This window comes from Mobula hypostoma, chromosome 1 (assembly GCF_963921235.1).
Source record: "Mobula hypostoma chromosome 1, sMobHyp1.1, whole genome shotgun sequence".
NCBI lineage: Eukaryota > Metazoa > Chordata > Chondrichthyes > Myliobatiformes > Myliobatidae > Mobula > Mobula hypostoma.
This window is the reverse complement of record NC_086097.1, coordinates 86,434,001-86,456,860: the sequence shown is the minus strand read 5'-3', so window position 1 is coordinate 86,456,860 and position 22,860 is coordinate 86,434,001. Positions and strand designations below refer to the sequence as shown.

At 42.7% G+C, this 22,860-nt stretch overlaps 1 protein-coding gene across 1 annotated transcript in view; it reads left to right on the top strand.

Annotated features, from left to right (window-relative positions):
- Positions 1 to 20,988, top strand: part of map3k9 (mitogen-activated protein kinase kinase kinase 9) — a 163,831-nt gene extending 142,843 nt beyond the window's left edge. Inside the window, exons 10-11 of the mRNA XM_063071999.1 lie at positions 9,438 to 10,217; positions 17,598 to 20,988. Of these exons, the coding sequence (XP_062928069.1) occupies positions 9,438 to 10,217; positions 17,598 to 18,076 (1,259 nt within the window). The 3' untranslated portion in view covers positions 18,077 to 20,988. The remainder of the gene's footprint in view (positions 1 to 9,437; positions 10,218 to 17,597) is intronic.
- The last annotated feature ends 1,872 nt before the right edge of the window (positions 20,989 to 22,860 follow it).

Below are 22,860 nucleotides of genomic sequence, written 5' to 3'. Positions count from 1 at the left end.
CTCTTAGCCCTTATACAATTATGTTGAAAAGTGGCCCTTTTTAATGCTTGCCCTGGATTTGTCGGCCTGCCACTTTTACTTTTCTCCTTTGTACTTTTTGCTTCTACCCTCACTTTACACCCCACTGTCTCTCTGCACTGGTTCCCATCCCTCTGTTGTGAACTAACCTCCTCACACCTAGCCTCTTTAATTTGATTCCCACCCCCCAACCATTCTTGTTTAAAGTCACCTCAGTAGCCCTCGCAAATCTCCCTGCCAGGATATTGGTCCCCCTAGGATTCAACTGTAACCCGTCCTTTTTGTACAGGTCACACCTGCACCAAAAGAGGTCCCAATGATCCAAAAACTTGAATCCCTGCCCCCTGCACCAATCCCTCAGCCACGCATTTATCCTCCACCTCATTGCATTCCTACTCTCACTGTTGCTTGGCACAGGCAGTAATCCCGAGATTACTACCCTTGCGGTCCTTTTTCTCAACTCCCTTCCTAACTCCCTATATTTTCCTTTCAGGGCCTCTTCCCTTTTCCTACCTATGTCATCGGTACCTATATGTACCACGACCTCTGGCTCCTCACCCTCCCACTTCAGGATATCTTGGACGCGATCAGAAATATCCCAGACCCTGGCACCAGGGAGGCAAACTACCATCCGGGTCTCTGGACTGTGTCCACAGAATCGCCTATCTGACCCCCTTACTATCGAGTCCCCTATTACAACTGCCCTCCTCTTCCTTTCCCTACCCTTCTGAGCTACAGGGCCGGACTCTGTGCTGGAGGCACGGCCACTGTTACTTCCCCTGGGTAAGCTGTCCCCCCAAAACAGTACTCAAACAGGAGTACCTATTGTCAAGGGGCACAACCACCAGGGTACTCTCTATTACCTGACTCTTCCCCTTCCCCCTCCTAACCGTGACCCACTTGTCTGCCTCCTGTGGCCCCGGTGTGACCACCTGCCTGTAACTCCTCTCTATCACTTCCTCACTCTCCTTGACCAGACGAAGGTCATCGAGCTGCAGCTCCAGTTCCCTAACGCGGTCCCTTAGGAGCGGCATCTCGGCGCACCTGGTGCAGATGTGGAGGTCTGGGAGGCTTGGAGACTCCAGGGCCTCCCACATCCAGCACCGAGAACAACAAGCTGCCTTCACACTCATACTGCCCCTCTCCTCAAATAACAACAAAAAATGAATACCAAACCTTCCTCGCCTCGCCCGTTTCCGCCTAAGCCCGTTGAGCCGAAGCCCTTAAGCCTTCACTCTGCTCCCGGCTCACTCCGCCACCCGCAAACTACGCTGCCCGCTATATGAGGCTGTGTTCCTTTTAAATCTTCCGTGCTTCACTGCCCGATGTCACACGCCTGCGCAGTCCTGCCTCTCTGAACGCCGATGGAAAAAAAAACGAAAAATTGAAAAATGGCTTCCTGTGCACTTCTGCTCCAATTTTCAGACTTCCTTCTCTGAATTAAACCCGAAGCAGGATTTCTGTCCTTTTAAATCTTCCGCGCTTCACTGCCCGACATCACGCGCTTGAAACGTCAACTGTACTTCTTTTCCACAGATACTGCCTAGCCTGCTGAATTCCTCCAGCATTTTGTGTGTGTTGCTTGGATATCAACATCTATAGATCTTCTCTTGTTTGCCTATGGCTTTTATAGTGTTTTGAAGTCTAAACTCAAGTTAATATCGGAGAAGGTAAAGTCTTAGCAGTTTCTTCAAATTTTCAGCGTTTTCTCTTGATTCCATTGCTTCAATAATTTTACTACACCACCCTGTTACCTTGCTAGATAACTTAAAGCAAAGGACCCATTTCATTATCTTCTCCTGACTTTTAAACAAGTGCCTTTTTATTTGAGCAGTGCTCTACAGTAAACATGTGAGGTAGTTTCTGTCTGTCTGTCTGTATCTTGCTTTATGGCGGTTGGCATCCAGCTTAATGGTGCATTACCGCCACCCTCTGCTCCAGAATGTGCACTAGACATACATTCTAAATCCCTTCACCCAATCGCGCGCGCACACACACACACACACAAACCTACACTTTACCTTTCCATCTTTGACCATCCTAGTACCCTATTCCTGTTTATCCGTCATATCATATAAAAAAACCCCTGTACCCCTTAAAAACGCGAAAAGTACCTGGACTTGTGCTCTCTCACCCATGCCCAGCAACCCTTTTAATGTGAATTCCTGCACCCCCAACTCCCTTAATTCAATTCTCATCATCTCTCTCTGTATCCCATACTTCCTGCAACACAAAACTACATGTTCTACTGACTCCTCTTCCTGACATTCCTCACACAATCCTGTCTGGTGTTTCCCTATCATTTTCAATATTTTGTTTAATGCACAATGCCCCGTGAGGTAGTTTCAGATTCCTCTTCCCCTTTTCCAAATAAAAATGTGATCCAATATATTGGCACACCTGTTCTGATTGGAGAGGGCAGAGATCTGCATGGCAATTGGTTTATTATTGTCACATGTGCAATGAAAAATGATGTTTTGCATATCATGCATATTTGGATCACATCTGAACATCAAGGCAGTATAAAGGGAAACATTAATATAATACAGAATATAGTGTTACAATTGCAGGGAATGTGCAGTGCAGATAGACAATAAGTTGCAAGGTCGCGACAAAGTAAAAAATGAGGTTAAGAGTACATCCTGTTGTGACCATAGCCCATTAGGTATAGGAGCAGAATTAGGTCTTTTGGCCCCTTGAATCTGGTCTGCCATTTCATCATGGCTGATACAATTTTCCTCTTGGTCTCAATCTCTTGCCTTCTCCCCATATCCCTTCATGCCCTGACCAGTCAAGAATCTATTAATCTCTGCCTTAAGTATACATAAAGGCTTAGCCTCCACAGCTGCCTGTGGCAAAAAAATTCCACAGATTCACCACTCTCTGGCTAAAGAAATTCCTCCTCATCTCTGTTCTAAAAAGACACCCCTCTATTCTAAGGCTACGTCCTCTGGTCTTAAATTCTCCCACCATAGGAAACACCCTTTCCACATCCACGGTATCAAGGCCTTTCAGCATTCAATAGGTTTCAATGAGGTCACCCCTCATTCTTCTGAATTCAAGTGAATACAGGCCCAGTGCCATCAGATGCTCTTCATATGACAAGCCATTCAATCCTGGAATCACTTTCATGAACCTTCTTTGAATCCTGTCCAGTTTCAGCACATCCTTTCTAAGATAAGGGGCCCAAACCTGCTCCCAATACCCCAAGTGAGACCTCACCAGTGCTTCATAAGTTTTCGACATCACATCCTTGCTTTTATATTCTAGTCCTCTTGAAATGAATGCTTGCATTGTATTTGCCTTCCTCCCCACAGACTCAACCTGCAAATTAACCTTTAGAGAATCCTGCACAAAGACTCCCAAATCCCTTTGCATCTCAGTTTTTTGTATTTTCTCTCCACTTAGAAAATAGTTTACCCTTTAATTTCTTCTACCGAAGCGCATGACCATACACTTCCCAACACTGTATTCCATCTGCCCTTTCTTTGCCCATTGTCCTAATCTGTTTAAGTCATTCTGTAGCGCCTCTACTTCCTCAAAACTACCTGCTCCTCCAACTATCTTGTGCAAGAAATTCATTTGATAGTCTTTTAACAGGAGGATAGAAGCTGTTCTTGAGCCTGGTTGAACTTGCTTTCCGGCCTTTTTTTGTCTTTTGCCTGGTGGAAGGAGGGAAGAATAGAGAAGGTCTGGGGTAGGAGGAGTCTGTAGTTATATTGGGTGTTTTTCTGAAGCAGCAAGAAATGTAAGCAGAGTCCACAGAGGGGACGCTGGCTTTTGTGATGTGCTGAGCTGTGTCCACAACTTCCTGCAGTCTCTTGTGGTCTTGGACAGAGTAGTTGCCATACCAAGCCAAGATGCATCTAGATAGGAAGTTTTCCATTGTGCATCGATGCAGGTTGGTGAGAGTCAGTTGGGACGTCCCAAATTTCTTCATCTTACTGATGAATTAGAAGTGTGGATATTCTTTCTAGGCCATGGCATTATGTGGTTGGACCATGACAACCTGTTAGAAAAGTTTACTCACGGAAAGTTGAAGCTCTCAACCTCAGCATCATTGATGTAAACAGAAGCATGTGTTCTGCCTCGCTTCCTGAAGTCAATTCTCTTTTCTTTTGCTGGCATTGAGAGAAAGGTTGGTGTCATAGTGCCATGCTATCACATTTACCTTTTTGTTCTTGGGTACTGGAATGATAGTGATCTTTTTAAAGCAGGTGGAAACCTCGGATCGAAGCAGGGAGAGATTATAAATGTTTGCAAATACTCCTGCCAGCTGATCTGCACAGGATCTAAGGGAGCAACTACATCTGGGCTTGCCATAGGTTCACTCTGTGGAAGTCTGATCTGATGTCCACAATGATGTCTGTTGGTTTAGGTCATTGGAGGCTGTTGGGGAAAGTGGCGACAGTCCAATCACCTTTTCAAAACATACATAGAATGCATCAAGCGTATTGGGGAGGGATGTGCTGTTATCAGCAATGCTGCACAACTTCATTTTGTAGCCCATGGTGGCATGCAAGCCTTGCTACAACTGGTGGCTGGTCTGGGTCTTGGATCTGTACTACTAATGGCTACTGTTATCTCTCTGTTAGCTTTATGCAGGTTGTATTTCGATTTCTTATGCAGATGAGCATCATCCAGTTTGAACCCTGCGGACCTGGACTTCATTAGAAAGTAGATCTCTTGGTTCATTCATGATTTCCAGTTTGGGAACATCCGAACTGACGTCTTTCGCACACAGTCCTCTACACACTTGCTGCTAAAAGTTTGTGATGTTAGTGACATACTCATTCAGATTGGCTGTTATGTCTTTGAACAGAGACCAGTCTACTGAATTCAATTGAATTGACTTTTTTACTTCTCATGTATGTGAAGGATGTAAGAAATAATCTTCATGTTATATCTCCATCTAAATGTGCCATGTGCTATCATAGTAATTTGATTTCTATGGATATCAGAAGCTGGAATAGATTGTGGTTGGGATGACTTGGGTCCCCAATGATCCTATGGGCCCTTTTTACACACCTGTCCTTGTAAGTGTCCTTAATCATGGGAAGTTCACAACTACAGATGCACTGGGCTGTCTGCACCACTCTGTGCAGAGTTCTGCGATTAAGGAAGGTACAGTTCCTGTACTAAGCAGTGATGCAGCTAGTCAGGATGCTCTCAATTGTGCCCCTGTAGAAAGTTCTTAGGATTTGAGGGCCCATACCAAACTTCCTCAAATGTCGGAGGTGAAGGAGGCGCTGTTGTGCCTTTCTCACCACACAGCTGGTGTGTACAGAGCACGTGAGGTCCTCAGTGATTTGGATGCCGAAGAACTTGAAGCTATTTACCCTCTCAACCCCAGATCCATTGATGTCAATAGGGGTTAGCCAGTCTCCATTCCGCCTGTAATCACCAACCAGCTCCTTTGTTTTTGCGATATTGAGGGAGGGGTTGTTTTCTTGACACCACTGTGTCAGAGAGATGACTTCATCCCTGTAGGCCACCTTATTATTGTTTGAGATAAGGCCAATCAATGTAGTGTCATTGGAAAATTTAATTAGCAGATTGGAACTGCGGGTGGCGATACAGTCATGAGTATACAGGGAGTAAAGGAGGGGAGTCAATACACAGCCCTGAGGGACTCCTGTATTGAGAGTCAGAGGGTTGGAGCTGAGGGAGCCCACTCTTACAACCTGCTGGTGATCTGACAGGAAGTCCAGGATCCAGCTGCACAAGGCAGGGTGAAGGCCGAGGTCTCTAAGCTTCTTGTCGAGCTTGGAGGGAACTATGGTGTTGACTGCTGAACTGTAGTCCGAGAACAGCATTCTCACATAAGCATCCTTCTTCTCCAGATGTGTAAGGACGGTGTGTAGAGCTGTGGCTATTGCCTCATCTCTATTATTGGTTGCTTAGGTAGGCGAATTGTAGGGGGTCCAGTTTGGTTGGTAGCAAGCTGCAGATGTAATCCTTGACCAGCCTGTCAAAGCATTTGCTTATTATTGAGGTGAGTGCAACAGGACGCCAGTCATTCAGGCATGTTACCTTGGTCTTTTTTGGTACAGGGACAATGGTGGATAATTTGAAGCAGGAGGGCACTCTACACTGGGAGAGGGAGAGATTAAAAATGTCAGTAAACACACCTGCCAGTTGTGCTGCACACATCCTGAGTACTCACCTTGGGATGCCGTCTGGTCCCGCAGCCTTGCGACTGTCCACTCATTGGAAACATCTGCGTACCTCAGCCTCAGAGATGACCAGTTTGCAGGTTGTAGTGGTGGCTTTCCTCGGAGGCTCAGAGTTAGCGACATCGAACTGAGCATAAAAGCGATTGAGCTCATCTGGGAGAGAGGCCGCGATGTTGGCGGCACCACAACATTTGGATTTGAAGTCTGCGATGGTATGCAACTGTCACCACAAGTCACGTGTGCTATTCATTGTGAATCTTGTCTTAATCTTCTCCCTATATTGTTGTTTTGCAGCCTTGATAGCTTTGTGCAGATCACAGCTGCTTTTCTTGAGCTCTAGTTGATCGCCAGCGATGTATGCTCGAGTGACTGCCTTGGACATTTCTTTTGCGATCACAAGACCCTGATGAACATTGATTGTCAAAGGCCTGCTTCCTTTCTTTGGTGGAGAGACAGGCAGCGAAGCAGCTGTGTTGCCTCAGTTGTAGCGCGGACTAGGGCTTAAGGTGCAGGTTGCAGTCTGGTGTCTGGGCTCAGTTGGGGGTGGTCTCTTCCATCAGTGCTGCCCTCCAGTGTTGGATTGGTGGAATTACAGGCTGGCCATCAATTTGTGGGACTTGTTGCTCAGAGTCTTGGACTTAAAATGTGTTTTCTTACTAGACTATGTTCTTTTTTTCCCCTTTCTCATTATTTTGAATGGGCGTGTATGTTTTTGCACCTTGGCCTCAGAGGAATGCTGTCTCATTTGGCCATATCCATGTATAGTTTGAATGACAATTAAACTTGATTTGATTTAACATTCTTAAAGTTGGCCTGGTTGAGGTTGCCAGCAAGGATGAACAGGGGCTCAGTGTGTCCTGTTTCAAGGCTATGCTTCATGGAGTATATTGAGCAAAGGCTTCATACCCACCTGGCGTATGAAGTCATCTGCCATCAGGGCAGCTGGTGAACACACATGGTAGGTAGAATGGGCAGCCCTTAATTATCAGATATTCCAAGTCAGATAAGCATGAACCTGCCAGGACCATAACACTTAAGCACAATGAGTAGATTAGTAAGCAGACCCCTCCACCTCTTACCTTGTCTAAGTATGCTGTAGCCTCTTAAGAAGATGTTAAACCAAAACAGAGTTGGAAACATTAAGACAGATCACAAAGATAATGGTATGGTAGATTTTATATCAAAAATACAATGTTGAGAGAAAGTCTTGGGCACGTGTAAAAAAAAATCTGTGAAGCGAAGATGCTTTCAAAAATATTGAAATGAAAAGTTCCTAAATGTCAAAATAATTACTATAAAGACCAGCACGCAGTAAAAAACAATATTTGGTGTGATCCTCTTTTTCTTTAAAGCTACATCAATTCTCTTGGGTATGAAAATTGGCTGGTAGATTGTTCCAAGTATCCTGAAGAATTTGCCACAATTCTTCCGCAAACTTGGGCTGCCTTGCTTGCTTCTAATTCTCCAGGTATCCCAGACAGCCTTGATAATGTTGAGATCAAGGCTCTGTGGAGGCCATACCATCTGCTGCAGAAGTCATCGTTCTTCTTTTCACTGAAGGCAGTTCTTTGTGACCTTGGCCATTGTTTGGGGTCATTGTCCTGCTGCAGAATGAAGCTGGGACCGATCAGATACCTCCCTGATGGTATAGCGTGATGGATGAAAATCTGCTTGTACTTCTCAGGACTGAGGATTCCATTAATTCTGACTGAATTATCAACTCCATTTGCAGAAATGCAGCCCAAAACCTGCAGGAAACCTCAACCATGCTTCACTGTCGTCTACAGACACTCATCCTTGTAGCACTCTCCAGCTCTTCAATGGACAAACTGTTTGAACCTAAAAATTAAATTTTGACTCGTCAGTCCAGAGCACTTGTTGCCATTGTTCAGCACCCTAGTCCTTGTGTTCTTGTGTGTGGGTGAGCCTTGGTTTTGTTTTCACTTTGGAGAAATATGTTTTTGGTGGCAACTCTTCCATGACGACCACTAAAGTCATGACTTATCCGGACTGTAGAGGACGTGCTTGGGTTCCTGTGGTTTTTGTGAGTTCAGAGCTGATGGCACTGCTGGACTTTTTCTGATTTGGAAAGGACATCTGTTTGATGTATCTCTCATCTGCTGCACTCATTTTCTAAGGCCGACCACTGTGTTTTTCGTCCTCAACCTTGCCCATTTCTTTGTGCTTCTTCAGAAGAGTTTGGACAGCACATCTTGAATCGCCTGTCTGCTGGAAAATTTCTGCTTGGGAAAGACCTTGCTGATGTAGGATGACCACCTTGTGTCTTGTTGCTGCGCTCACTCTTGCCATGATGTAAGATCTGATGATTTGAAGGTTAAACTGTCACATCTGCTACACCCTCACCTACTAGTTTGGTTGTCCTTCACCCAGTTTGATTCCTTCTCCCATTAGTTTAGTTCATTCAACTCATTAGCATCCTGTTTGTATCTTTGTTTAGTCATGCACTGGGCTACCTACAAAGTAATCAAGACTTTATTTGAAAGGTGGTCTATTACCTAATGTTACTTTCTTTAAAAAAAAATACAAAAAATTCTCTGTAACATTTTGTTTGGAAAATGAGTGTTTGGAATCTAAAATTTGCTCTTTTCTACTGACATACTAATGCAGAAGACAGAAAAATACACCTGAAACAAAATTTATATAAAAAATTTATGGTGCCTAAGACTCGAGCACAGTACTGTATGTTTCATGTACAGAGAAAATATAAGAATGGAACTGGAATACCACTTTGAATTTTTAGCACATCTGGAAAGATGTATTGTTTCTTGACAGTACACAGATTTGCCATAATAGTACTGGGACAACATGGGTCAAATTATGCTTAACTTGACATTTTCCCTTGTGTTTAAATTGGGTGGGACTGAATGGTGATCTGATCAAATATTTACATTTATGTTATTGCAATGGAGAAGACATTTTCCCTCATAAGGGAATCTTGAAATATTTGCAGTGAGAATCAGAAGCACTTCTTTTACCCGTTGGTGGTTATTGAAAAAATGGAATTCTCTTGTCCAAAAGATTATGGATGACGTTGGGTTTCAAATAAGAATCTTTATGTTGTAAAAATATTACAATTGCTGAAATAGATGTGAAGCATGACAAATGCTTAGATCAGCTATAATATGATTCAGAAGCTGACTGAGTAAACTGCCTGTAATATGAAAGATGAAAACACTTATTCTGAAGCAATGCAGATTCATAGATCCTTCTCCTTTTCTGCAGAACATGAAGATGGGAATGTAATGAAGGATTGTGACCCTAGGTTGCAGAAGTGTGCTTTTCCCAACCAGTCCTACCTCTCTTTACCTTTCTACTGTAATGATGAATGCGAGGCTGGTGTTAGTGACAACAATGAGGAACCGACTCCAGTGAACTCTGCCACCAGCACCCCGCAGCACACCCCCACTAACAGCTATAAACGCAGCTCACAAAGGAAGAAGTGTGACCTGGTCCTCCTGGGTTGTGGTGCTGTCTTGGCAGCAGTGGCTTTGGGGTTTGATTTGCTGGAGCTGGGAAAATGCCATGTTTTACAAGAAGCTGTCGAACCTAAGGAAGAGAAGAAAAGGAAGGAGGGCATCTTCCAGCGCACCACCCGACTGCGACGGAGCATCAGCCCTCCATCTCGGAAGATCTTCAAGAATGAAGAATTTGTCATTCCATCCTCATTGACGCTGCTTTCACTGTCCTCCATTTCTGAATGCAACTCCACAAGGTCTTTGCTGCGTTCAGACAGTGATGAGCTGGTGGTGTACGAGATGCCCACAACGCCAAGTTCAATGGACGACAACTCTGTGTTTATTACTCATCATCCTTTAGTAGACATAACCATTGAACGCTTCAAGAGGGACCCAAAACAATCATTGACCCCAACTCACGTGACAACAAACAGCACCACCGCACACCGGGGTCACAGAAGGACTCCTTCTGATGGGGCCATTAAACAGATTCCCCAGACTCTGAACTCCACAACGTCCACTGGTACTGTAGGCTCCATTGCGACAGGTAGGAACTCATTATTGTTTTGGAATTGGCAGCAATGACTAAACTGTATTCATGATAGAAATAGAGTGCTCACCTAATGTAGTTTCCATGCCAGCCTTTATTCATACTTCCACAGCCATCCCACACTTCAGGTCCCTCATACTTCCAAACTATTAAATTCCCCTAATTCTCCCTGATTTTCATCTTTGTGACCTCCCACTCACTAGGCTTCAAAGCAGGGCCAACCTTTAGCAGTGGAGGGTAGCAGGAAAATTGATCAGTCCACCCATAGAGTCAAATAAGAGTACAGCTCAGAAACAGGCCCTTCGGCCCATCTAGCTATGCCAAACCATTTAAACTGCCTAGTTCCATTGACCTGCACCAGTACCACAGCCCTCCATATCCCTACCATCCATGTACCTATCCAAACTTCTCTTAAACCTTGAAATAGAGCTCATATGCACCATTTATGCTGGCAGCTCATTCCACACCCTCACGACCCTCTAAGTAAAGAAGTTTCCCTTCATGTTCCCCTAAACTTTTCATCTTTCACCCTCAACCCAGGAGTTCTAGTTGTTGTCCCACCCATCCTCAGCGGAAAAAGCCTGCTTGCACTTACCTATCTATACCGCTCATAATTTTGTATACCATTATCAGATTTCCCTTCAGTCTTCTATGTTTCAAGGAACAAAGTCCTAACCTATTTAATCTTTCCTTATAACTAAGGTTCTCCAGTGTCAGCAACATCTTTGTAAATTTTCATTTTACTCTTTCAACATTATTTACATCTTTCCTGTAAGTAGGTGAGCAAAACTGCGCACAATACTCCAAATTAGGCCTCACCAATACAACTTTAACATAACATCCCATCTCCTGTACACAATACTTTGATTTATGAAGGCAATGTGTCAAAACCTTTCTTTACAAACCTATCCATGACACCACTTTCAATGAATTATGGACCTGTATTCCCAGATCCCTTTGTTCTACTGCACTCCATAGTGCCCGAACATTCACTGTGTAACACCTAACCTTGTTGATCCTACTGAAGTGCAACATCTTGCACCTGTCTTCATTAAATTCCATCTGCCATTTTCAGTCTATTTTTTCCAGCTGGTCCAAGTCCCACTGCAAGCTAAGATAGTCTTTCTCGCTGTCCACTACACTCCCAAATTTGGTGTCATCTGCAAATTTGCTGATCCGATTTACCTCATTGTCATCCAGATTATTGACATAGATGACAAATGGATCCAGTACCAATCCCTGCAGTCACAGGCCTCTAGTCAGTGAGGCAACCATCTGGCTTCTCCCCCAAAACCAACGTCTAATCCAACTTACTACCACCTCTTGAATGCCAAGCAACTGCACCTTCTTGACCAACTTCCCATGTGGAACTTTGTCAAATGGTTTCCTAAAATCCATGTAGACAGCATCCACTGCCTTGTCTTTATCAACTTTCCTGGTAGTTTCCTCGAAAAACTCTTAAGGTTTTTTGAGTAAATACCACACATGAAGTCATGCTGATTATCCATGTCTATCCAAATACTCACGCATCCGGTTCCTCCTATACCTTCCCATAACTTTCCCACTACTAATGTCAAGCTCACCAGCCTACAATTTCCTGGTTTATTTTTAAAGCCTTTCTTAAACAGTGGAACAACATTGGCTATCCTCCAATCCTCCAGTACCTCACCTACCACTAGGGCCCTGTGTCTATAGAATCACTTGGGATTCTCTTTCACCTTATCTGCTAGGGCACCCCCCTGATTCCTTTCTTAACTGTTCGCTTGCATTTCTTGTACTCCATAAGCACCACGTTTGTTCCTACCTGCCTATATCTTGAATGCACCTCCTGTTTTTTTCCTTAACCAGGACCTCAATATCTCTTGAAAGCCAAGGCTTCCTAAATCTGTTATCTTTACCTTTCGTTCTGACACGCACGTACAAGCTTTGAACTCTCTAAATATCACTTTTGAAGGCCTCCCGCTTACCAAGAACACCTTTGCCAGAAAACAGCCTGTCCCAATCCACACTTGCCAGATCCTTTCTGATATCATCAAAATTGATCTTTCACCAGTTTAGAATCTCAACCTGCGGACCAGACCCATTCTTTTGCATATTTAATTTGAAACTAATGGCATTGTGATCACTGGATGCAAAGTGTTCCCCGACACAAATTTCTGTCTCATTCCCTAATAACAAATCAAGTATCGTACACTCTCTCCTTGGGACTTCTACGTGCTGATTAAGGAAACTTTCCTGAATGCATTTGACAGACTCTATCCCATCTAGTCCTTTTACAGTATGGGAGTCCCAGTCAATGTGTGGAAAGTTAAATACAACTGCTGTAACACCCTTGTGTTCCTTGCAACTGTTTGCGATCTTGCTACAAATTTTGTTCCTCTAAATCCCTTGGACAGTCGGGTGGTCTGTAATATAGCCCCATTAACATTGTCATACCTTTCTTATTCCTCAATTTCACCTGTTAATGCCTCACCAGATGAGTTCTTCAGTCTGTCCTGACTGAGCACTGCTGTGACATTTTCCTTGACTAGTAACCCTAGCCCTCCTCCTTTAAACCCTCCTGCTCTGTCGCACACAAGACAACAGAACACCGGAATATTGAACTGTCAATCCTGCCCCTCCTGCAACCATGTCCTACTAATGGCTACAATGTCATATTTCCATGTGTTGATCCATGCCCTGAGGTGATCAACCTTTCCCACAATACTTCCTGCATTGATATATGCACTCAGGATATTAGTCACACCATGCTTAACCTTTTGATTCCTGACTTTGACTGATGTCTTAACAGCATTTGTCTCCACAACCTCTCCACGCTCTAGTTCCTATCCTCCTCAACTTTAGTTTAAACCTCACCCCCGTGCAGCACTAGCAAACCATCCCACTAGGATATCAGTCCCCCTCCAGTTCAGACGCAAACCGTCCCTTCTGTACAGGTCCCATCCTCCCTGGAAGAGAGCCCAATGATTTAAAAATCTGATGCTGTCCCTCCTGTACCAATTTCTTAGCCACGTGTTAAACTGTATAATCTTCCTTTCTCTGGGCTCGCAAGCATATGGCACATTAGCAATCCTGAGACCACAGCTCTCGAGGTCCAGACTTTTAACTTAGCACCTAAATCCCTGAACTCACTTTGCAAAACCTTATCTCACTTCCTACATATGTCATTGGTGCCTACATGGACCACGACATCTGGCTGCTCACCCTCCCACTTAAGAATGCTCAGGACTCAATCTGAGATGTCCATCTGTTCCACAGAAACACAATGACTATGGCATACCTTCTTGGTGGATGGTTGCACTGCCTTGTGAACTATGCCAGTAAAACTTTGAATAATCTGATAAGCCTTGGACTTTGGTTTGCCAGATTGGTTGATTTTCTGGGCTATTGAACATTATTCCCATTAATGCTACAACTTATTTTAAATTATTTTTTCTGATATTACATACTGTTGTAATAAATTTTCCAGTAAACCAGATACATTTTAAGAGAGCACAAGTACTGAGATCTCTGGTGAGTCTTGGGAGAGCACAAGGACCAAGATCTCAATGAGTCTTGGAGTACGAAGAACATTATCTGACGAGCGATTGGTGTTTCTGAATAGTTGAACAGTGGAATATTGGAGTTTTATAATAGTGTTAACATAGTACAAATATACTATATAAATCTTTCAGTTCATTGATAGTTGTAGGTAACAGTGGCATGAGGTAGGTAACAGTATTATTTTTGTAAACATCACTGTCGAATTTTAAGTGGATGAAAACGGTGTATGATTTACCCGTGACCAAGCATATTTAAGAATCTTCTATGTTTGGAAATTTAAGTCTATAAATGTGAAATAACATCCAGAGAGGAGGCAAATTCATGACCCTAGTTCTTGGTTCAAAACCTATTCGTCAAGTGTCTGGTTTATGCTAGACTTTGCATGTCATCTAATTTCTGCCCATAACTTCGGGTATTGAGGTAAATCATGCTGACTGTGGCTGGATGCTGCCAAATTTTAGACATCCGCTGGCAAGTAGGTCCTGGATTTGTGTAAATCCACCTAAAGTCTGGGATGAGGTGAGTGACAGACCCATTGTAATTCACAATGTGATGTCAACAAGTAGGATTGGAATGCCTTGTCAACCTGGAATTTATGAACATAGAACATAGAATATTATAGCATGGTGCAGGGCCTTTGCATGTTGTACCAAACTTCTAACATACTCGAGGATCAATCTAACCCTTTCGTCCCACATAGCCCTTTAATTTTCTATCCTCCATGTGCATATCTACATTTCTTAAATGTTCCGCGTATATTTACATCTGGCATGCTGCATGCACTCACCATTCTCTGTATAAAAAAACTTGCATCTGACATTCCCCTATACTTTCCTATAATCACCTTAAAATTAAGAAACTGAGGAAAATATTAGGTTTGATTATTTGTTTTTTATTATTATTTATTTTAATTTTGAAGATATGTTTAAATTTTTAATAGATACTTTAATGGCTTGTAAATGTCTCAGAGTATCGGAGGCATTGAAAAACATGCAAAGCTTTGATCATTTTGACAGGCTATGAAACTGTGATCTCAGCCTTGTTTGACAAATAGCATCAGGGCTTCAATTCTATGCTGGCGGAGGCCAGTGCATGCCAGGTAGTGTTCTATTTCTCAGCTCCAGCAGCCAGTGTTCAATTCTGAGCCTCCTGGGCTGCTTGTGTAGTAATTGTATGTTCTCCCCGTGCCAATTTCCCCCAGGTACCCCACTTTCCTCTCTTATCTCAAAGACATGCAAATTAGTGTATTAAATTTCCACTGTGTAGTCATTTGGTCAGAGAAACAAGGCAGAGTTGATGGGTGTGTGTGAGAGAGGAATGGAACGCCTAAGGGAACCAATCTAGACTTTATGGGCTGAATGGCCTCACTATATTGTAGGAAAATATGATAATTTGCTCCAATGTTCTGATTATATTGTAGGTGTGTTACATACTTTTCCAGGAATTCCTTTTGATCATTGCTATACTGAGCCTTTACCTTCTCCTGAGCAGCATCTGCATGCAACAGGGTTAAGTTACAGGGCGCTTGACTATTGATCCAGAGATGTGAATTTGAATCTCATTAAGCACTTGTGTAATCTTAATTACTTGGATTTAATAAAAATCTGAAATTTATATAAGATACTAGGCTCAGCAAATGTTGTAAGTGAAACTACTCAATTGTTCTCCAGGAAGAAAATCTGCCATCCTTATCTGATCCTGGATATTTAACCACACCCACTGTTCAGGAGCAATTGGGGAAGAGCAATAAATGTCTGCATTGCTTTTGACTGGATATGTGGCCTAGTGGTGCAGTGGCAGAGCAGACGCCTCACGCCTTCAGTGTTCTGGGTTCGATCCTGACCTTGGGTGCTGTTTGCGTGGAGTTTAATGACATAAACCCTACTTCTTCCCTGGGCAGAGAATTTCACAGATTAACTATTCTCTGGGAAAGGTGGTTTGATCTCATCTCCGTTCTCTGATCTATTGCCTCAAATCTTCGGCCATGTGCCCTGGTCTCACCTGCCAGTGGAAACAGTTTTCCTGCTTCTATCTTATCGACCCTTTACTAGTTATACACGTTTTTATAGGATCACCTCTCGTCTTGAGTTCCAGCCAGTGTAAATCCAGCCCACACAATCTCTCCTTATATTCTAACCCCCTCATTACTGGAATCAACCTGATGAACCTCCTCTGCACACCTTCCAAAGCGATTATGGCTTTTTTCAAGTAAGGAGACCAGAACACTGCACACAATACTCTAAGTATGGCCTCAACAATACCCTGTACAGATGCAACATAACCCTCATTCTTAAGTTTAATCCCTGCAATAATGAAGCCTAACATACCATTTGCCTTCTAGATAACCTGTTGCACCTACAAACCAAACTTTTGCTATTTGTTCACAAATATTCCCAAGTCCCTCGGCATAACAGTTTGCTGCAATTTTTCACCATTTAAATAATAATCTGATTTTCTATTTTTCCTTTCAAAGTTGATGGCCTCACATTTCTCAACTTTGTACTCCATATGCCAGACCACTGCCCACTCACTAAAGCTATCTACACCGACTCCAATCAGCATATTTATCCCAATTCTCTGCCGTATATTGGTTAACCAATCCTTTATCCTTGTTAATGCATTACCCCCAATTCCATTCATCCATATGGAGCTGTCCTTTTTGTGGCACCCTATTGTATTCCGTCTGGAAATCCAAGTATGCATAACCGCTTGTTCTCCTCTTTCCATTGCACTCATCATATCCTCAGAGAGCTTTGGCAAGCTTGTCAAACAAGACCTCCCTTTCCTGAATTCATGCCGTGTCTGCCTGATGGAACCATTTCTATCCAGAGGCCTTGTTATTTCATCCATAATAATAGTTCCCCAACTACAGACATTGAGCCGATTAGCCTGTAATTACCTTTTTGAAACAGTGACATGACACTCAGTTTTCCAATCCCAGAGACCAGCAAATTTTGGTAAATTATCACAAACACCTCTATGTTAACTTCCACCATTAATTTCGATATACTGAGATGCATCCAATCAGGACCAGATGACCTGTCTACCTTTCGACTCACTAGTTTGCTCAACAGAACCTCTTTATTGATAGCGATTGTATCAAGGCCTTCACTTCCTACCACATCCATAACATCTCTGTTTGGCATGTTAGACAGTGTTCTCTGCCTTGAAGACTGACGTAAAATAGTTGTTCAAGGCTTCCTCATTATCCAATTTTAATTCATGATTCTCATTTTCCATTTTAGCCATCCTTTTCCACTTTATATAATTATAAAATCAATTACTATGTTTTTATATTTTCTGCTAGTTTACTTTCACAATCTAGCTTCCCTTTCCTTATTTGCTTGGTGATTCATTGTTGCTTTTTAAAGTTTTCCCATTCTCCCAGTTTCCCATTACTCTTGGTGATTTTGTGTGTATGAACTTCTAGTTTGATGCCTTCCATTATTGTTCTTAGTTATCCAAGGCGGGTTCTCCCTCTCTTAACTGGAAAGTACATTTGTTGAGCTCTGTGTTTTAAAAAAAAATCTTCTACAATTATTTTTTAAGCCAATACACAGTCAGTTCAGTACCTTTTAATGTTAATTACCTTTTTATTAAGTTTCATGTTTCAACACAAAGAAGCATAGATCAGGAAATAGAGCACAAAACAACACTTTGTAAGCTGCATTAAAGCAATAGCATTACAGGCTCCATTCACTTAATCAATGTAATGAAATTTGTTTAAAGAACTTTTTGTATTTTTTAATGGTTAGCGGCTATTGTAACGGGAAGGATGCAGACACAAAGCAACTGCTCAGTTTGAAGATTAACATGATTGATTTTATTTTTAAGGTATAGGTAAAACCCCAAGCCCCAGCAAGGATCCAACAGAAGTTCCTCGTCTGCCTGATCCCAACCTGGTCTTTCCTCCTACTCCGAGACGGAGAAGCACGAAGCAAGACTTCACTCTGGAAAGGCCCAAGACACTGGAATTTGTACCAAGGCCTCGTCCATCTGCAAACCGCCAACGGTTAGATCCATGGTGGATTGTTTCACCCAGTAAAACGCATAGCAACTCCCCAGTTAATAGTTCTAGTACTGAAACACCATCCAACCTGGACTCCTGCCTCAGCAGCAGTGGCACTGTGGAGGAAAGACCAGGAGTCCCCATCTTTCTGCCTTATAGGCAAGGACTTGCTGGCTGTAAAGGGACATTGCTAGACACAGATGTGGAAGGCCAGAGTCGGGATGGAACACTTCCTCTCTGCAGAGCAGAAATGAGCTCACGTAAGATGATGAACAATGATCAGGAGCACAATTTCTGGTCATAACAGCATGTGTTATTTCACAGGAATCTATGAAAAGAATTTGCACTGGAATGCACTTTTACATAAGGACTGGGTTGAACTGAATGCTATTTAATATTGCCCAAGGAACTTGACAAACTTCGAACTTGGAATCAATATCCTTAAGTTTATTTGCTCAACAAAGAAAAGCTGTTTGATTCTATTCAATGGAGTTCCATTCATCTTGCTCCAAAATCTCATCTTTTACTGTACGTATTTGAAGTCTTATGTATTGCCATTCTTGTTGACTTTGACATTGTTCAGAACGATTGTCGTAGCAAGTTGAGATCAAGTTCAAGCTGCATCGATTCATACGAAAAATAGCCTGATTTCTCCTGTGTTACTACCTACTTAACCAAGTTTCAAGGCAAGCAAGCACGTTGGTAGAGTCTAAAAGCATGACCAATTCAGATTTATTCATATCCCATTGGCTTATAAATAACCTTAGACAAACATCTGGCTTAGGTCCTACAATTCTGTTACTATTTTCTTTTTTTTTCCTTTTTGGAGAAGGATAGCAAAAGCAGCAAGGTAGGGCTGAGAGAGAAGCTGTAGGAGAAGTCTAGTATTGCACTACTGGAGACCAACTCTCATTCCAGACTAGTGAAAGTTGAGGGGCTCTAGGAATGGGCGTTACTGTTTCTGAGGCAAATGTACAAAGCTTCTTATCATTTTCACAAATGTCACACAGATCTCTTTACAACAGGAGAACACCAAGTATAGTAATTGAGTTGTGTGTTTTCTCCATCCTATTCTCAGCCAGCTTTTTCCAGTCTGTGTTTCAAAATCATCTCATCTTTTTTGATTGTTTCCCGGCATAAACTGTTGTCACTGTTCACAAGTTTCTAACACGGTTATGAGCAGGGAAGAGTGAATAAACATATCTGCCATTAGCTCAAACTTGGGTCACCTCACCTGAAATGGCTTTGATTTTCTTTTTTTTAAAGATTCTGTTTGATGACATCAGCTACGACATCACCAATTAGCCTGAGAATTACCAATCATCCTTACAGCTGCTCAGCCAAAAATGGTATATAATAGCACTTGCTAAATCTATATGGATCTGTTATTCTGGAGTTCATCTCAAGGCCCAATGGATGTGATCACTATCATTTTATTTGTTTTATTTGCAGCGGGGAGTATATTTTGCACCAAGTCTTTGAGGGTCAAACAGTACATAATAGGATGCATTATAGGAATTTGCAAAGAAGTGTACCATTGTTTTGGAGAGGTGGTGGAATCTCCTTTTATTGAGTTGGGGTACGGGGTCTGTATGGCATTTGAAAATGATAATGGTCTATAAATAAGATGCTTTTTAAATGTCTTTTGATAATCATTCAGTGCTACTGACTTGCTTGCAAGTTTTCCAACAAAGTGCAGCACAGACTGATAGGACGGGGTAGCCTGCAAAAGGGAAGATTATCTCTTGAACTGTTAATTCAGCTGATGTTTTATTCGATGTGAGTACTGCAATAACCTGGCACCTCAGTTGTTTTCTCTTGCCTCTGAGTGAGAAAGTGAAGGAGTAGTACCTCGGGTAAAATAGAATGCTGGTAGTGGTCAGCAGATTCAAATGCACAGTTTATAGCCCAAATCAAGCTTCCTGACACCAGAATAGTATACCACAGAACTACAGGATACCAGCTGCTTGGATATACTATATATGACCAGTTGAAGAAGTCCAAGATGAGGTGGCAGTTGGGTGTTGGGATATCTGGCCGCCTGTTCCACCACTGCATGCACCATTGACCCTACAAATGGAACACTGTCTATCTCTGGACAGGCATGTATACACTTCTCAGCAGACCCCTCTGCTTTACTCCAGCGAGACCCCTGGCATACAAACATCAATCCCATTCACTAGAATGGTCACCACAGTCTAATTCTTAACCTTATTTTAAAATTCTAAATGTGTCAAACAAGGGGTAGACTCTAACAAGTCAGCCAGGGGCACTCCCCCATACAGGATAAAGTGCTATAATGTAGCTCTAGGAAAACTTACCCCAAATACTGCAATTTGTTACATTTATCAAAGTATCGTCAAGTTTATTGTCATATGCACAAGTATATGTATGAACTGAAACAATGAAAACTTTCATCAGCATCACAAGCACATAGCATAAGAGATACAACATTCACAAGACAAATATAAATTATACAAGAAAGAACACAATTAGAACAAGAAGTCTGCTGTGGTGCGAAGTGTTCATAGTGTTGCTCTTCTGCGAGAATGATTAGGATTGTGCAGGTTGGTTGAAGAACCAAATGGTTGAAGGGAAGTAGTTGTTATGTTTACCCGCTGTTAAAGTTGACAATGTTGTGACTGCATTTCATTGATTCAAAAAAAATATATATACTAGCCTCATATTGTTACCAGGTTTCAGATATCTGAATTTCATGAAGGATAATGTGGCGAAATGTATGGGATTTGAACTTTTTGACTTTCAAACGTGATACACCAGAGTCACTAAGGAGTGAAACAGTCTTCACCTTATCTCTAGTCTCTGCCTTTTCTGCTGGTTAATGGAAGGAACTGTTACACACAGTGTAGGATTGCATGGCTGTCTCCCTGTCTCTCACAAGATAATCATTATATACTGGCAGAAGAATGCATTTAAATTGTAGCATGCAGCAATATCTCTGGATAGAGGAAGAAAAAGCTAATTATGTAAAATTGTTGAACTCCTACTTCAGAGCCTGCAGAGGGACTTGGACCAGCTGGAAAAATGGGCTAAAAAATGGCAGATGGAGTTTAATACTGACAAGTGTGAGGTATTGCACGTTAGAAGGACAAACCAACGTAGAACATACAGGGTTAATGGTAAGGCACTGAGGAGTGCAGTGGAACAGAGGGATCTGGGAATACAGATACAAAATTCCCTAAAAGTGGCGTCACAGGTAGATAGGGTCGTAAAGAGAGCTTTTGGTACATTGGCCTTTATTAATCGAAGTATTGAGTATAAGAGCTGGAATGTTATGATGAGGTTGTATAAGGCATTGGTGAGGCCGAATCTGGAGTATTGTGTTCAGTTTTGGTCACCAGATTACAGGAAGGATATAAATAAGGTTGAAAGAGTGCAGAGAAGGTTTACAAGGATGTTGCCGGGACTTGAGAAACTCAGTTACAGAGAAAGGTTGAATAGGTTGGGACTTTATTCCGTGGAGCGTAGAAGAATGAGGGGAGATTTGATAGAGGTATATAAAATTATGATGGGTATAGATAGAGTGAATGCAAGCAGGCTTTTTCCACTGAGGCAAGGGGAGAAAAAAAACCAGAGGACATGGGTTTAGGGTGAGGGGGGAAAAGTTTAAAGGGAACATTAGGGGGGGCTTCTTCACACAGAGAGTGGTGGGAGTATGGAATGAGCTGCCAGACGAGGTGGTAAATGTGGGTTCTTTTTTAACATTTAAGAATAAATTGGACAGATACATGGATGGGAGGTGTATGGAGGGATATGGTCCGTGTGCAGGTCAGTGGGACTAGGCAGAAAATGGTTTGGCACAGCCAAGAAGGGCCAAAAGGCCTGTTTCTGTGCTGTAGTTTCTATGGTTTCTATGGTTTGCAGTGTACCTAGGTGGAAGGTGAGGGGCTATTGCTTGAGCTTATGCATGCCATTTTCGGAACATAGCAGACAGCCAAAGTTGTCAGAGTTGGAATGGGATTGAGAATTAAAGGCAACTGGAGGTTTGGGGTTACCCATGCAGCAAAAGAGTATTGGGAGGTGTATGGTCATGCACTTTGGTAGAAGGAATAAATGTGGACTATTTTCTAAAAGGTGAGGAATTTCAAAAATCTGAGGTGCAAAGGGATTTGGGAGTCTTCGTGCAGGATTCACTGAAGTTTAATTTGCAGGCTGAGTCAGTAGTGAGTATAGCAAAGCGATGTTAGCATTCATTTCAAGAGGACTAGAATATAAAAGCAAGGATGTAATGCTGAGGGGTTCTAAGGCACTGGTGACGCCTCACTTGGAGTACTGTGAGAAGTTTTGGACACCTTATTTTAGAAAGGATATGCTGATATTGGAGAGGGTTCAGAGGAGATTCATGAGAATGATTCTGGGAATGAAAGCTTTATCATATTAGGAGCAATTGATGGCTCTGGGCTTTTACTCACTGGAATTTAGTAGAATGAGGGGAGTGGGGATATCAATGAAACCTATTGAATGTTGAAAGGCTGAGATAGAGTGGATGTGGAGAGGATTTTTCCTATTAGTGGGGACTCTAGGATCACAGGACACAGCTCCAGGATGTAGGGATATCCATTTAGAGTAGAGATGAGGAGCAATTTCTATAGCTAGGGGGTGATGAATCTGTGGAATTGATTGCAACAGGCCGGCTGGTGGCGCAGTGAGATCAGCGCCGGACTCCGGAGCGAAGGTTCCTGAGTTCGAACCAGTCGAGCCGCTCCCGAGCATGCTTTCCATCTGTGCCAGGTTGAGTGTCAAGCTCGCAACTCGGCCTCATTAAAAAAAACTGCGCTGTGAGAAGGACGTGGGTGACCACTCACAGAATCTTTCCTCCAAGACAACCACTTGAAAAAGTGGTTGCCGAGGCTCTGGCAGAGTATGGCGCATGAAAAAAAATTGCAACAGGTGGCTGTGGAGGCCAGGTTATTAGGCATACTTAAGGCAGAGGTTGATAGATTTTTGATTAGTCAGGGCATGAAAGGATATGGGGAGAAAGCAGGAGAGGAAAAATGGATCAGCCATGGTGAAATGGCAGAGTTGGCTTGATGGGCTGAATGGCCTAAATTCTGCTCCTATGTCTCA